This window comes from Synchiropus splendidus, chromosome 9 (assembly GCF_027744825.2).
Source record: "Synchiropus splendidus isolate RoL2022-P1 chromosome 9, RoL_Sspl_1.0, whole genome shotgun sequence".
Taxonomy (NCBI): domain Eukaryota; kingdom Metazoa; phylum Chordata; class Actinopteri; order Syngnathiformes; family Callionymidae; genus Synchiropus; species Synchiropus splendidus.
The window spans coordinates 23,749,506-23,765,161 of record NC_071342.1 but is presented as its reverse complement, the minus strand read 5'-3'; the positions used below and the strand labels follow the sequence as shown (position 1 = coordinate 23,765,161).

At 43.0% G+C, this 15,656-nt stretch overlaps 2 protein-coding genes across 2 annotated transcripts; both read right to left on the bottom strand.

The window, feature by feature from the left end:
- Window positions 1–397: 397 nt before the first annotated feature.
- Window positions 398–5,408, bottom strand: crls1 (cardiolipin synthase 1). Its single transcript, XM_053875907.1, has 7 exons — window positions 4,680–5,408; window positions 3,193–3,330; window positions 1,919–2,048; window positions 1,730–1,815; window positions 1,592–1,660; window positions 1,426–1,517; window positions 398–679 (listed from the first exon to the last, which is right to left on the bottom strand). Exons 1-7 carry the CDS (start codon window positions 5,097–5,099, stop codon window positions 583–585), a joined length of 1,032 nt encoding a protein of 343 aa, XP_053731882.1. The 5' UTR covers window positions 5,100–5,408; the 3' UTR covers window positions 398–582.
- A 157-nt stretch (window positions 5,409–5,565) lies between these two features.
- Window positions 5,566–15,537, bottom strand: mcm8 (minichromosome maintenance 8 homologous recombination repair factor). The gene is made up of 21 exons (XM_053875906.1): window positions 15,436–15,537; window positions 14,705–14,992; window positions 14,566–14,631; window positions 14,405–14,487; window positions 13,909–14,058; window positions 13,705–13,802; window positions 13,447–13,645; window positions 11,881–11,966; window positions 11,463–11,608; window positions 11,306–11,380; window positions 11,100–11,238; window positions 10,539–10,569; window positions 10,325–10,462; window positions 9,951–10,011; window positions 9,785–9,865; window positions 9,061–9,256; window positions 8,261–8,474; window positions 7,796–8,005; window positions 7,608–7,684; window positions 6,633–6,822; window positions 5,566–6,326 (listed from the first exon to the last, which is right to left on the bottom strand). The coding sequence occupies exons 2-21, from the start codon at window positions 14,988–14,990 to the stop codon at window positions 6,234–6,236; spliced, it is 2,619 nt and encodes an 872-aa protein (XP_053731881.1). The 5' UTR covers window positions 14,991–14,992; window positions 15,436–15,537; the 3' UTR covers window positions 5,566–6,233.
- Between the last annotated feature and the right edge of the window lie 119 nt (window positions 15,538–15,656).

The window sequence follows — 15,656 nt, the reverse complement described above, 5'->3', positions numbered from 1 at the left end:
ACACTAACGCGCGTGTGTGTGTGTGTGTGTGTGTGTGTGTGTGTGTGTGTGTGTGCGTGTGTTGTTGAACTTCTGCTTTGTGCGAGCCGGTGTCAGTCGTCAACCATGTCGGGAGGTTCTTGCATTTTGTCCTGACTTCTTTAAACCTCACGTTTAAGGTTAGAATTCAGGAATAGCTGGGTTCCAGTTAGGTTCAGGTGAGCCATGTGTTCAGGACGATTAGGGTTAGGGGGAGAGGCTGGGGAAAGGGTGATGGCCAGGAGAGGTCCTCACAAAGTCATCAGAACAAGTATGTGTGTATTTCCCGTGTTTATCTCAGAAAGCAGAAACCTTGTTTCAATGTCCCGTATGTGCTTCAAGAGACCAACACCAAATGAAGTTTCCTATTTTTTTAATCACAAATCCTTGATGTACAAAATAGACAATGTGGCGACAGTGGTTGTGTTGAATGGTGGGAATAAAGCTGGGCTGCTGGGTCACCTGACACTGACACGTCCTGCGCAGCGCAGCCCACAGCCCTCAGTGCTGCGGCGCCCACCGTCTCTCCTCCTCCTCCTCCTGCTGCTGCTGCTGCTGCTGCTGTCATGGAGGCGGCTTGCTGTTCAAAACTCGGACAGTCTTTCGGCCGTAGTGCCAGTAGCTGTAACCAGTAGCAGCTGTTGTGACTGCAGTGACGTACCTGCAACACAAGAAGAGGACGTGGTCACGCTACAACAAATGGCTAAACTTAACCTTTACACTTAAACTCTTCTTCTTTCTCTTCTGGCTTCTCCCTTCAGGGGTCAGCACAGTGGATCATCTTCCTCCAGCTCCCCCTGTTCTCTGCTTCCTCTTCTCTCAAACCTACAAACCTCATGTCCTCCTTCACCACCTCCATCCATCCATCCATCCATCCATCCATCTCCTCTGTGGCCTTCCTCTCCACCTTCTGCCTGGCAGTTCCAGTTCTTCCTCCTGTTCCTCTTGTACGCTTCTCCAGGTCCACAAAGACACAATGGAGCTCCTTCTGACCTTCTCTGTGCTTCTCCATGAACATCCTCAAAGCAAACACTGCATCGTCATGCTACTGGCTACATGCTAGCTTAGTCCAGCTACTGGCTACATGCTAGCTTAGTCCAGCTACCAGCTACATGCTAGCTTAGTCCAGCTACCGGCTACATGCTAGCTTAGTCCAGCTACCGGCTACATGCTAGCTTAGTCCAGCTACCGGCTACATGCTAGCTTAGTCCAGCTACTGGCTACATGCTAGCTTAGTCCAGCTACTAGCTACATGCTAGCTTAGTCCAGCTACTGGCTACATGCTAGCTTAGTCCAGCTACTGGCTACATGCTAGCTTAGTCCAGCTACTAGCTACATGCTAGCTTCGAATTCCTCTCCAGGAGTCGGACCAAGCTGTTTACATGCATTGTAAAAGTCCGACTTTACCACAAACACTGCAGCAGGATGCAGTCGGTGAAGTGGAAGACGGGGGCAGCCAGCGAAGCCGCGACCAGAACCAGCTGAATGGCGGTGTTGATCTAAAAGGGAGCAATAAAAGATGAGTACTCAGGGGACAAGAGACAGTTACAGACTGTGCAGTGTTCAGTCTCACCTTACTGAAGAGCGTGGGCTTGAGCTGAGCGGTGGTGTAGCACGGGTTAAAGAACTTACTGAGGGTCACCTGCGGGAGGAAGGGAGCCCTTGTTCAGCACTTCTGTCACAGGCAGGCAAGTTGAGAAGAAGCTCTTACCGGAGGAGGGACGGTCTTGTATCGGACCCAGAAGACCGCTGCGATGAGGCCAACGTCCCGGAAAATAACCAGCGCCGTGAGAGGAGCTGAAGCAGGGGAAGATGCCTGAGCTGTGGTCCGCCACACTTTCCAGACACGCACGCACGCACGCACGCACGCACGCACGCACGCACGCACGCACGCACGCACCTGGGATAAGCTCTGCATAGGTGAGACTGACGTATAAAACACTGATGAGAATTTTGTCAGCCAGAGGGTCGAGGGCACTTCCCAGCGCCGACTTCTGCGTCGGCCAGGTTCTGGCAATGAAGCCGTCCAGCTGTCTCAGGGAGGCCAACGGTGCCGCACAAACCAGGAAAAAAAATGATCAATGTAAACAAATCAAATGAAAAACATTTCTGTTCTCACTCTCCATCGCTCGATACATAAACTCTAATATTTCAGTTGGACATCAGTCCCTCACTTTATTTAAGACTTCATGTTAATCTGGGGCAAGAGTTACTTCAAGCCCAGAAAGTCTGATCTGGGATTCACACTTTGGACTAACAATAGTAATACTGTGAAGGTACTTCCATGCTTCATTTGAACAACTGACGAGTACATTTGACAGACCTAAGAAACACTTCATTATCTTCAATAGAGACATTTGTCACGTCACAAAACGGCTCTCACCAAACTTCACCATCCAAGGTTTATATAAAAGAGGCCGGCAGTCAAAGGTCTTCAGTCTATTACTAACTGGTTCAAAAGAGAACTGCCATTCATGTCTTCAGGCTTGGAGAAATGATCTTCAAGCTGAACTATCATCCGAGTATTGGGAAGAAACTTAGGGCAGGTTCAGACTGCTGCAGTACAAATGGCACCAGAGAACTTCCACCACTTTGATCCCAACACACCTGACATCTGTATTAAATGTTATGAGGAAGAAGAAACCTTGCTTCATTGTACTGTATATGGGAGGGTGAAAAACTACAGACGTTCTGGAGAGAAGTCATGCCTTTAATTTCAAAATGAACTGACATTATGGTTCCCTTGGATGCTAAATCGTGGACTTTGCACAAATGTCCTACAATTTTTTCAGTTAAAGCAAGGGAAAAAAAGAATTGGTCATTCTCTCTATGTTGTACGTTATGTTTCTGCGTCGAACTGGAAAGATGTTTGGTCAATGGACAAGATATATTTTTATTTTGTTTGCAAGTTATTAATGTGGTGGGGTGGGAAAGGGAAACATTTGGATGGTTTACTGTATTTTCCATTGATAATTGTAAAAATCAATATCATCAATCAATAAACATGTGTATGAAAAAACAAAAATCCCGTTGTTTTCAGTTACGGTCGCTTTCTTAATCTCACAGTTTTGCCTTTATTTCAAGATTATCTGAGACATGTTTGTCAAAACCTCTATGTATATAAAATAAATGAGTTCAAACAATTATTTTAAACAGGTTATTTCAAGACTTTACCAAGTCAGTGGCTCCAGCTAGTGTGAACAGAGCGAGGCTGAGGTGAAAGTGCTGCTGGATGATCAGGTGACCCAGGAACGGAGCCAGGATGATCCGGGACACACACAACAGGTTGGGGATGGTCCACGGGTTTTCATGCTGCGGACACACATGACAGACGCTTCAGTTAAGGTTTGCGTCCCCATTAGGGTTCATATAGGGTTGATCGCGGACACACTCTCACAGGCAGCGCTAATGCTACGAGCTGCCATCAGTTAGGGACCATCAACAAATTCTAAAGCCTCAAAGTATGAGTGACATCTTCAATAAGGCCATGGAAAACAAGCATTTTAGAAGAGAGAATTGTGAGAAGGTTTTCCATCACACAAGACAAAGGACTGACAGTTTGTATCATGATTTGGAGAATAGACTGAATGATCATTTCTTCACCCGATGGTTTCTAATGTTTCTTCAGCAGCATCTAGGAAATGTGTCCAGACTGCTCCATAGTTCAAGTCAGACACCAGCGGCTTCTACCAACCAAGTTTTACCTCCCAAACTAATGTCCATATCTCGAAAACCATAGCAGACAGTGAAAAAATAAGCAGACTGTGAGAATCCTGAGGCCTTCGTCTCTAACTGACCTGAATTTCATGTTTCTATGGTCAACAGTTTGCACAGGACGGGGAGTTCAAAATGAGTAACTTTGCCGCAATTTCACTCGGGCTGCTCCTCCTGTATAATATTAAAATGGCAGTCCATGGATCTGAAGACCAGGTTTGGCTGCGGGTTTGTTGAAAGTCATACGAGAAAAAATCATATGAGAGAGGACAAGAGTGACTACAAACCTGGAGATTTTCATGTTTCTGTGGCGCAATCTTTGGTCACATTAGTCGAATGAAAAACAAAATTGCCTTTAATTTTCTGCTCCGCTCGAGCCAGCCTGTTTGGCCACTAACTTTGTGGTTTTGCCAAATCTCTGCTTGCTTCAAGCTGATTTTATGAAAAACTGCAAGAGTTGGCTGAGAGGAGAGTGGCAGGGTGTTAAGACTGTGCTGGAGTTTCTAGGCCGTGAGGGGGTGAGCCGTGATTCTGAAGTTTCTTGTCCTCCTTCCACTCATTTTCATTGGGAACATTTTGGCACAAATCCTGGATTATCTTGGGAATTCTGGAGAGAAGTAATCATGCTCCATTCCCGGTCTAGCTCCATGTTTTGGCTTTTGAATGGTGTCAGTGTTCCGACCTCACCAATGGAAGAATGGTTCAAAAACCTGATAAACACACTCCTCAACCATGTGCACAGCCTTCCCTGAGGAGTGGGAGCGGTGATCGCTGCAAAAGGTGGACCCACATCATATTGAACCCTCTGGGTTAGGAACGGAGCCACTGGAGTTCATATGTCAGTCAAGGCATCTGAGCAAATACTTTTGGTAGTATAGTGTATTTATGGGGTGTCAAGTTTATGGCTCATATTTTAGACAAATAATGAAGACACTGAGAGAACTCACCAGCTCCTTAAATTTGAAAAGACCGTGTCCTGGTATTGGCGAATCACTTGTGGCAGCAGGATCACTCTCCGTGGAACCCGTGTCCTTGGTGCAGAAGTCTCGAGCGACTCCCGTCAGAACCACATCCCTCGCAGACCTTTGGTGACCTCTCTGAAGTCGGACGGCTTCAAGAGCGTCTACTGGTCCAGACCTGTGGGTCCAAGAGGTCCAGCAACGAGCACCGGTTTGCAAACCTTTTGGTCCAAAGGCCCAGGTAGCGGGACAGGGTCTGAGCCTCGTGCGTTCTGTCACAGGTGTCCGTGCGTCCCGCCATGATCCAAAGTCCGGCGAGCACACGCTCGGCCCCCGCGAGGAAACAAGGCCACGGTAGTCCACAGCGCGAGGGCGGAGCAGCGCCGAAACCCGCCATAAGCACACCATCGTCAGAGTCGCCAGCACCCCATTACCAAAACGCCGGTATCAAGGATAAAAACACAGGAACCACGGCCATGTTTCGGGCTGTCAGTTGGTACACGCATTACCGAGGCGCATGCGCGCGCAGGCGCAGGAGCGTTCTTGTTCCGCCATGTTTTTATGAAGAAAATAATGTATATTGCTACAAGACTTTAATTTTAAAAAATACCCTGTACTCCATATTTCAGCTTCATAATCCTCTCACTGTTATATCGTACTTTTGTTGGCAACTTTGTCTTTCCTTTGTCATGTACTTTGACAATTCTGAATTTGCAATGGCATGTTTCTGCCTTGTTTTATTTTTTCTTTTGTTGCACATTGAGTGTATATGAATCATATAATGGACAATTATTACATATATATAATATAACAATTATATGTAATATAACAAATGAGGGCATTGACCTGTCACTGACAGCTACTCTTGAGCCTCCATGTTGCTGCAGTGGGAAACTATGACATAAGTGATGATGGGGGTTGACAAGCCATTAATTCCTTCCATTCCAATCCTGAAAAACATTTTTCATCACCTTTAACTGTTATAAAGACTTTTCAAGTCACACACTTTGGAACAGATTGTCCTTCTGTTTCAAAATGCTCCTTGTTTATGTATGCATTATATATACAACACACCCTCAATAACAACTGTGATGTGTGTGTGAAAAAGGCAAACACACACGAAGCAAATATGACTGAAGAGTAAGGTTTTGATTTTAAAAAAAATAGAAAATAACAATAATAGCAATATAATTACAATAAAGACGTGACATTTATTGCTTAACCCATGCTAGAAAAATAAGCACAATAAAAAGGCAATGTGTCTAAACTTTAGTCCATTTGCTTATTTAGTGTGCCAACAAAGAACTGGACGTCTGTTTTCCTCTGAAGCAATTCACAGTGAGAAAGATTGCAGGGAAGATTCTATTCTGCCAGTGACATACTTCCAACAACCAGACCAAAAGGCATGTCCATTCATGAAATGGCTGACATACAAATGTCACGTGTTTTGAAAAACAATGGACCGACAAAGAATGCTGAAAAAGTCCATAAGAGGTAGCACCAGGAAATACCTTCCACACTGACCTGGACTGGCTGCAACATTCACACCGTCTGCAGCTGGTAGAGTTTGACTCCCTTCTTCAGCAGGAAACCTTGCTCATTCAGGGAGCTAATCAGACCCTCGAAATCCACCACCTGCAGCAAAACCCGGCACTTGCTGAGTGACCTTTTCAAAAAAGGACTTTGGTTTCAATGTCGTCAAAACATGTGTTAGTGTGAATTCTTCCCGATAAACCAGGAAGTGACTCGACCTCTGTGGTTAGCATCAGCATGTGTTCATGGTAACTCCTCACTGTCACTTTGTTTATAGCCTGGGTGACAGTCAGTGCTGGCATTTGTACCGAAATGGCTTTCTCCAAAAACATTAAATGCTGTGTATTTGATCAATTTCAGACCTTCTTGACTGAAAAAAAATACTCTGACACGCCTGAAGATGTCTACCTTTATGTTCAGTTCCTCTGCTACGGCCCGCATCGTCTGCACGTCGAACTGCTTCTGACCGGTTCTCTGAGCGTGGACGTGCAGGGCGTTGACCAGACGTTTGGCAGCGCTGCGGTGACTCATACCTGCCCCGTTCTGAGAGCGCTCAAAATGCAGATTACCCAGATCATCCGAAAATGTCTGAGCCAGACTGTAACACACCAGAAATGAGATACTTTGTTTATAAGCTGCTCAGCTCACCCGGGGGATGGAGACTCATGCTTGACAAATGTACACCAGATTATGACTTCATTATCATGTACCGTCTCACTTGTGTACTACTTGAATTAACACACTGTAACTCAATGGCTTTACATTTCAGTTGCTGCCATTTTCACGGCTCAAACAACGAAAATTTTCCCAAGGGAGAGAAATCATTTCAGTTAGTTAAGCAATTCAATGTTTAAATATATTTTTAAATAGAAGAACACTGCCCAGAAAAAAATGTTAAAAAATATCCAATGTTTAGTACAAATATAATAAGGCTGCATTCATAATTAGCTGGAACTGCAAAGCAGAAAAATGTATTATTATGAAGCACCACTGAAGTTTTGTTTGGACAAATCATTTGAACGACTTCATGGAAAAACTCTTTTCATTACAATAAGTTTAAAAGAGGCATTTCATGAAGCAGCTTCTGATTTTCAGATATTAGTACATGACTAATTCCATCTTTCTCAATTTTTACTTCTCATTTTTTTCACTTCTGTACAACCTGCACGGTGTGGCACTTTGTGGCATCAACAAAAGAAAAACTGAAATATTGAATGAAACCCCATTTTTATAGAAAAACAATTTTCAGGTGATGACTTATTAGCTTCAGTCTTCAGGCATTTACACGCACAGCAACGTACATAAAAAGGCACCTGAAAATACTTTCTTCTGTCACCCAGATGTTGACAATTAATAGCGACTTCTGCATTTGATTCCAGTTACCTGTGCTTCATAATCTCCACTACATCTTCTGCGTCACTCTTGGTGGCGGTCTCTCGGAGGTCCAGCCTCGCTCTCGCCTGCAGAAAGAGCGGAACTCCATGTTATGTTATGTTGTGTTGTGCAAAGAAAGACGTCTTTTCTTCATCAAAACATTGTCATTAATAAGCCGATTTAAAACAGATGATCACCTCAGTCAGTCGGATTAAGGACTCCAGTTGTCGGGTGGTGATGGGCGTGCTGTCGCCAGAGTAGGACTGGGCTCTCAGCGACAAGTAGAAGTCCTGCAGTGTTTGTGCTGCTTCAGGGGAAATTGTTGGGTGAACATACTGGCGGGCGTAGCTGATATATTTCCTCAGAAGGCACGCTGGAATATGATCAACAGCGCCACCTGCAGGAAACTTAAGGAGATCACCATAGGTCAGTAACCATAATCAAATCAATTGTTTGTTGTTGTAATTATAATCAGAGCTGAAAAAACAGAGGTTCTCATTGGGAGTGACTGGTAGGGATCAGATGAGGAATAAATATATTTGAGGAAGAGCACTTCCAGTCTTGTTTTTCAATGTCACTCCCAAACAAAATGGAATATTTTGAACAACTTTTATGAATCAAATGAATGAAGAAGCGACTGTGCTTCAGTTTTTCAGATTCACCTGCAGCCGTTCTGAGAGGGGCATGTCAGAATGTTCCAGCAAGATCGAGGTTTCCATATCGCTGGCATTTCTGTTTACCACGGCACTCCTGTTTTTCCCTTGACACACCCTGTTGGCCATGACGTGCTCTGACAAGCGACGGTCAAGAGACTCATCTGGGATATCCAGGAGGAGGAAGACCACGTCGAAGCGGGACAGCAGTGGTGAGCCCATTCTTCAAATGAACAAATAAATATACAATAAGCAATAGAAAGTATCTACTATCAACAGAAATGGAAATAGCTGTCATCAGGTGTATCAGGCTGAGTGAATGTAAACCATCCCATTGACATTTAAAGGCATTTCAAATGCAGTTGTCACACTCATTGAATTTGATTTAGATTATTTTTATTTTATTTTAAAAAGCTTTAGATCAATTGACTTTTCGGTTCCAACATTCCAGAGCACTCCTTTTCAATCCTATTAAAGAAAATACAGAACTATATTTAGATAATATAATATTAAAATATAGATATATTATTATGGTTAATAATCTAAAATAATAATAAATAAGTGAACCGGGCAGGTCATCTTCACCCTGTAGAGGTGTCAAAACCCAGACCACTTCGTCACAGCCTTGACTGGAGAGTCAACTCCCATAATATTGAAGGGGAAACCTTATCTCATCTGTGGTTTGAAGATTTGAAAGGAGTGGTTATGAGTCAAAATTGTTTGCAAAGTGAGGATAATTTTAGAAATTCTAGTCGCTACATGTTTACGGCATTCAGGGTATCAAGCCCACATGAAGAAACTAAACTCACTTCAAATTCTCAGAGACAGTCTTTCCTCGGTTGTAGTGCCCTCCGACTGGATTAGCCGCAGCCACAACGGAGGTTCGTGCTGGCAGGGAGGAAACTATTCCAGCTTTAGCCAGGCTGACAGACTGCTGCTCCATGGCTTCCAGGAGGGCCTGCTGTTGGTTCCCCAACTTGTCAAACTCATCGATGCAGCACAGACCTAGGCAGGAGAAATGATTACAAACACTTGACCTGTTCGTTCAGTTTATGCTTTCTTTCAGGGACTTAAGTATACAACAATAAAATGTCTGCAAAAAAGAAAAGTTAAATTATTAGCAAGAAGTCAAACGGAAGCATGTGTAGAACGAGTGCATATTAGTGATGGGTCAATGAGGTTTCATGAAACAGTGTCCTGATTTTCTGAGGCCACCGGAGGGCACTCTCTGCTGTAAAATGTTTGGACTTGAACAACTAATCCAATGAAACCTCACAGTATTTCTAAACCAAGAGCGCCATCTTGTGGCCCCTGAAAATGTGACACTGTTTTGTCAACCCCGCAACACTGTTTCATGACGCATCAACAATTTACAGATAAATAAATACAAGAGAAGATTAATATAGTTGCTGATGTGACCAGATAACATTTGGCACACAACTAAGAGAGCAGTAAACACAGTAAATAGGCAGAAGAACAAACAGGAAATCAGCCTTCCCTGATTCACACAAAATCCGGTCCATTCAGACCCACCTTGGTCAGCCAGCACGAGAGCCCCGGCCTCCAGAGCATAGTCGCCTGTTCCCTGATCCCTGCTTAAACTCACTGTTAATCCTGTTGGGAATATTGAATGAAACCTTTGGTTCATAGTTCTGCGATGAAAACATGAAGAGTATTCCAGTGCCTTGGGGTGACTCACCTGCGGTGCTCGTGCTGTTGCCACACACATAAATTCCTCTGGGGGCCACATTACAAACGGCCTGCAAATATCACCGACAGAGCGCCTGTTTTATTGCCTTAACTCTATTGTGTTCAATCATTCTGTGTTTTATGGTTGTAGTGGAGCAAATATTTCTGTATCGCAAATTATTCTTTAACATACAGTTCATGTGACATGTCTTTAAACATCCGACAGAAGAACACAAAGAGACGCAGCACTCGTTACTAATGTAATGCAGCAGTACAACAATGAATGTTGGAAATCTGATCTTAAATATCAAACCACACAGCTGATTAAATATGAGATGCTGATTGTAAAAATGAATGATCAAAGCGATTGCTCTTCTGTGTTACCTGTAGCATCTGGCTCTTCCCAAGGCCAGGGTCTCCCACCATCAGCAGGTGGGGATCCCCTCTGACTGGCACAGTGTTCTTCCCTGTAAGTTTCTGTCTGCCTCCAAACAACACCAGCACGAGTGCTGCTTTCACCAGCTGAAAATGGCAAACATGAAAGCTAAGTCAGACGTGAGACACTTTCAACTCATTTAGATTAAAAGTCAAAACTCACCAAATGCCCATAAATGGCAGGACAGAGTGAACTGCGAAAAAAAGAAGCAAGCATGAAAGATTGGGCTGAAATTTTTCAGCATCCCACAGTTTTCAGGTTTAGACCTATGATTTATGTGTGGTTTCCAGAAACATTTGGGCATTGACTGACACAATGTTGTATATTTTTGTATCATCAACAGCAGACGTTTAGATGGGATAAGCGTGAACAACTACTGACTAGCGTGAAATCAAAAATTGATCACAGATGACAAGATGAAAAACCGTCTCTCTTCTACTCCACCAAACCTGGACTCGACGGTCTGAGCGACTTCTGCTATAGTTACTGAGAGTTCAATGATTGAAAATACGTTGAGAACTGTAATGTTGAAACAAAGTCTCTCTGCTTTGCTTTGGAGAAAGCTTCCATGGACTGCTGAGGGTAAAATTATTACCATAATATATCACTTGAATTGACAGCAGAAGTTTAAAAACAGCATTTCTAGTCACTGAACGGAGGATACGACCACTGCAATACAGTACAGAAAATGAAACATGAGAGGTGTACTCGCATTCTACTTACTGCACTATTAGCCGGAGCAGATTTGGCTGGGACTGTATATCCTGGATGGCGTACAGCTCTTTAAGACTGAACTCTTCTCCTCCCGATTGAGCCTCACCAGACACTCTTGATTCTGGACCTCCTGATTTGGACTGTTTTCCTGAAAACAAAAAAGTTTGAATTAGAATTTAAATAAAAAGTCATCAGGATGGTGAGTAATACAGTACCTTTAGTGTTACTGACTGATGTGGCTTCGATGTAGAGGAGGAACATACATTGATCCTTGTTTCCTCTGGAGCTCCCTATGTTCAAAATAATTCTCAATAAGAACGGCGGAGCAATGAGTGAAGCGGTGTAAAGAGTGCAGAGCGACAGTTGGCATACGATCATTTGCGACTCGAACGATCCCGGTCACAGTGACAGTATCTCCAGGAACACAACTGTCACAAAGGTCGGATATCAGGTGGCACTCCACGGTGCGGGGGATTCTTCCAGCCTCTCTCTGCTCTCCGCCGATCAGCTCCTGCACTCTGCAGAAATGGAGTCAACAATAACATCACTTCATGTGCAGCAAAAACAGGCTTCAACCAGATTGAAGATCTAGATTCAGTAATTGAATTTAAAAACATGCAGATGAACTGATCCCAACTGCAGCTCAGTCGATACAAAGAAACACAAATAACACTATTCTAAACTAAAACAGGTCCAGCATCACTGAGGCCTGCAACGGCAGCATTAGAAATGTGATGACGCATTACAATGCTGCTGTGATTTTTAAGTGAATCTACTCATATGAACTTACTTAATGATTTGCCAGTCCTCAGTGTGCGTCATAGGGGAGCTCCTGATAGCAGTGAAGGTACGACCGCGGCAACCTGCCTGTATACACTGGAAAAAAAAGGTAAATGTAAGATGAGATAAATAGACAGTCACTCAGATCATTTACATTAAATGGGAGTTTGGACTGGATTACAAAACTATGGGTTTTTCAGGCTTCAAAATGAATCACAGTTAAATAACAAATAATTTGATGTTGCAATTATTGAACTGAATGTGAATGTATCCTTTACACTTAAGCTGAAACATCAGGATGGAAGTGCCCCATTGAAAGCTTTTCTGCGCTTCAAATTCTGAAAATTTTTAAACTTACCGTAAATTGTTCATCTCTGTGTGCCATCTTATATTAGTCCCAGTGAAATAAACTTTACATGTGATTCAGTTGTGACTGAAATAATTCTTTTCTTCTGTAATTAGTCAATGGAAATTAATGGATTTAACTGCCCTGAAATAGAGATGCAACATAAGGCATGACCCCTGATGACAACAAGAAAAGAAAGCTTTGTTTGTGTTTGTTTGTGACGTGATCCGAGGATCATGTGTAGAAGTTCAGAATGAATAAATTGGATTGTCAATTTCACTATCATTTAAAGCAGAGGTGGGCAATTAAATTTCCCAAGGGGCCGGGTTATATATTGTGACCGTTGAGAAGGGCCGTCAAACACAAAGAGAGGAGGACAAGAGAAAATTGAAAATAAAAATCATGTGTGATTATGAATCTACACTGTAAAAATGCATAGAAACTGTTGGTTTGTTGTGTTTTATTTTATTTAAACCACATTCCATTTAAAGATTGTCAATGTGGCTCATACATTTCAAAATTTACTTACTGACAAGAAATGCTCCTAAAATAGCCACGAGAGAAGATTTAGAAAAAATAATTAAACAAGAAGGTTATGTTTCAGTTACATCATAATAAACAAAAAACAATCCATAAGACAAAATGTCAGAGACAACAACAATGTCAGTTTTATAGTTTTGCTCTGACTCCAGGAGGGCCACATAAATACAGTCAAAGGGCCGCATTTGGCCCCCGGGCCGCACTTTGCCCAGGTCTGATTTAAAGGAACCTCAGCTCAAATCATCTGTTACCTCTTCCAACGCATACACCTCCTACTCAATAGCCCCATCTTGTGACCAATTATGGATGTGCAGTGAAATTCCTGTTCAAATCAATGAGTACAATGCATTAACTCAGCTCCATTCCTTTTGAACGCTAGACATTGTATTGAAAAACAATAAAGTACTAACAACATAAGTCAAGACTATTTAGCAAATACATCTTTGAGTTGTATATACATTTATTCAGAGCAAAAACGTATATTTTCATGCAATGAATTTCTGTCCTGATAAATGATCGATAACAATATATTATTCTGCTTGAAAGCAGTAATCACTCAATGCCTTTGGGCAGTATAATATACAACTTTCATTAAATCAAGAAAAAAGTACTTAGAACAGCACTTTATCCAACTTTGAGCCAGTGGAGGACAGACTTTGATTCCGTTACAGTGTGGGCATGTGCGCGTACCTTGGTGAGTGTGGCATATTTTCCATGCTGCAGTGGCAGAGCCTGTACGTGTGAGCAGGTCTGACACTTAAAAGCCAGCCGGGTACACGAAGGTCTAATGTTGCTCACTCTGACCACAGTTCCTCTCACACACACCAGGTAGCCAAACACACTGGCACGCAGGGTCCGCAGAGGTGTCAGTGGTTCATAGTTATACAGCCTAGGGTAGGAAAAGAGAAACGCTGTCAGCTGAGGTAAATCAGGTTACACCTCTCATACCTTGCACTGATGCGTGGTATGTTAATGATGGGAGTTGTGACGTCAATTTCTTCCCCTTGGAGCTCTGCTGCTTGTTTCTCCAGATCTAGAGTCAACACCTGCACATGCAAGATAAAACATGTTTCTGGCCGGTCAACGCTCCAAAAAAGAAAAAAAAAACATATTTAAACCGAACGACGGGACTGCAAATCAGATTTTTTGTACCTGGTGAATGGCAACTCCCAAGCAGTTCAGAATCACCTCTGGCTGCTCCTTCACCAACTTGCTGAGCTCAGGAAGTTCTGCCGACACTTTTGCGTCTCCAGTCAAGTCTACGTAATCGACAAGCACGCTGCCTTGACGCTCAATCTCATCCTGGGGAACATGCCACAAACGTTCATTATTGGAGTACCGGGATATGTTAACAGCTGAGGGTCAGTCAGGTCTGTGGGCCTGTTACACAACAATTGTGCAGGATAAATATATATATATATATATATATCAGCATCAGTATCTGTTTATGTGAGGCATTTTTCACAGAGCAGCTTGTCTGATTTTGGAGAGCATCTTAACTTCAGTGCGCGTACATGGCCACACTGTAACGGAACCAAAGTCCGTTCTTCTCCACTGGCTTAAAGTTGGATAATAAAGCGCATCCATACTGCAGTGTATATATATATATATATATATCTTGGTTTTGAGGTCAGAAACACAATCTCACCTTGTTATAAAGATTAATCTTTGAAGTAAAATACTTTTCAAACACTTTGATTTTCTCGACAGCCGGTGAACTCTTGACAAAACCTGTACAAAAATACCACAAAATGAAAACAGTAAAAAGAGTAACAACAGATATATTCTGGATTATAACAACAGCTATACCTTCTGAGAAGTAGAGACACCATCCTTTGTAAGGGCACATCAAGTCAAGAGTGGCCTGAGTAGCGACTGAAGGGAGGTGTCAAGATTTTAACCACAGATATACAAATGATGATTAGAGGGACAGATTAAAAAGTCAAACCTCTTGGGCTGCTATTGACAAGATTTCCCGACATCCTGGCATCGCCTCCATTAAATGTCCCGCCGGCACCTCTTCCACCACCTCCAGATCCTCCTCTCCAAGGTTTGCCCTTCCACCCACCTCCTCTCCATCCACCACTGCTTCCTCCGCCTCTCCAGCCTCCACCTCCTCTCCAGCCTCCACCTCCTCTCCAGCCTCCACCACCTCCTCCTCCTCCTCCTCCTCTCCATCCACCAGCACTACCTCCTCCTCTCCATGATCCTCTTTTCGAACCATCAACACTCATGGCTAGACAGAGAAATTAACATGGTTATTTAATGGATACATGCTTATTTCAATCTCCTCTATTGCAACATTTACTTGACAAACATTTCTTGCAGTGTATACAATTGCGTCTGATACATTAAATAGGATTTAATAAGGAACATAGTGAAGAACTGTTGTTGTGTTGTTTCTTCCCATTATTCCCACTTTTCGTTTGTGTTTATCATGTTCTCAATATTGTGTTGTGTATTAATGTCAGTCAGCTGTGTATTACCCAACCGTTATAACCGTTAGTAACATCATAATAGCGCAACTGAAAACATTGGGGCGTCATAAAAATACATGAAAACATGCGCATTAAAGAGAGCATTTACGAGGTGACTTTGGACTTTCGCTTAACATCGTGTCCAGCAAGATTTATATTATAGTGTCACCATCAATATATGCATACAGTAAATGTAACCCACCTTATGATTTGTCAAAAGTTTAGCTTTAGGAACAGCGACGGTCACTTGGCATGTCAAATATTCCCTCCACCCGCGCTACTTCCTGTCTGCCAATGTAAACACTTCCGGTCAATTCATGCATTACTGCCACATAGCGGGCTGTAGTGGTACTACATGCGCACGCCGAAGACCAAAGCAAAGGCGCAGCTTCTGTCGGAAAACGGCATCAACCAGCTCAAGGA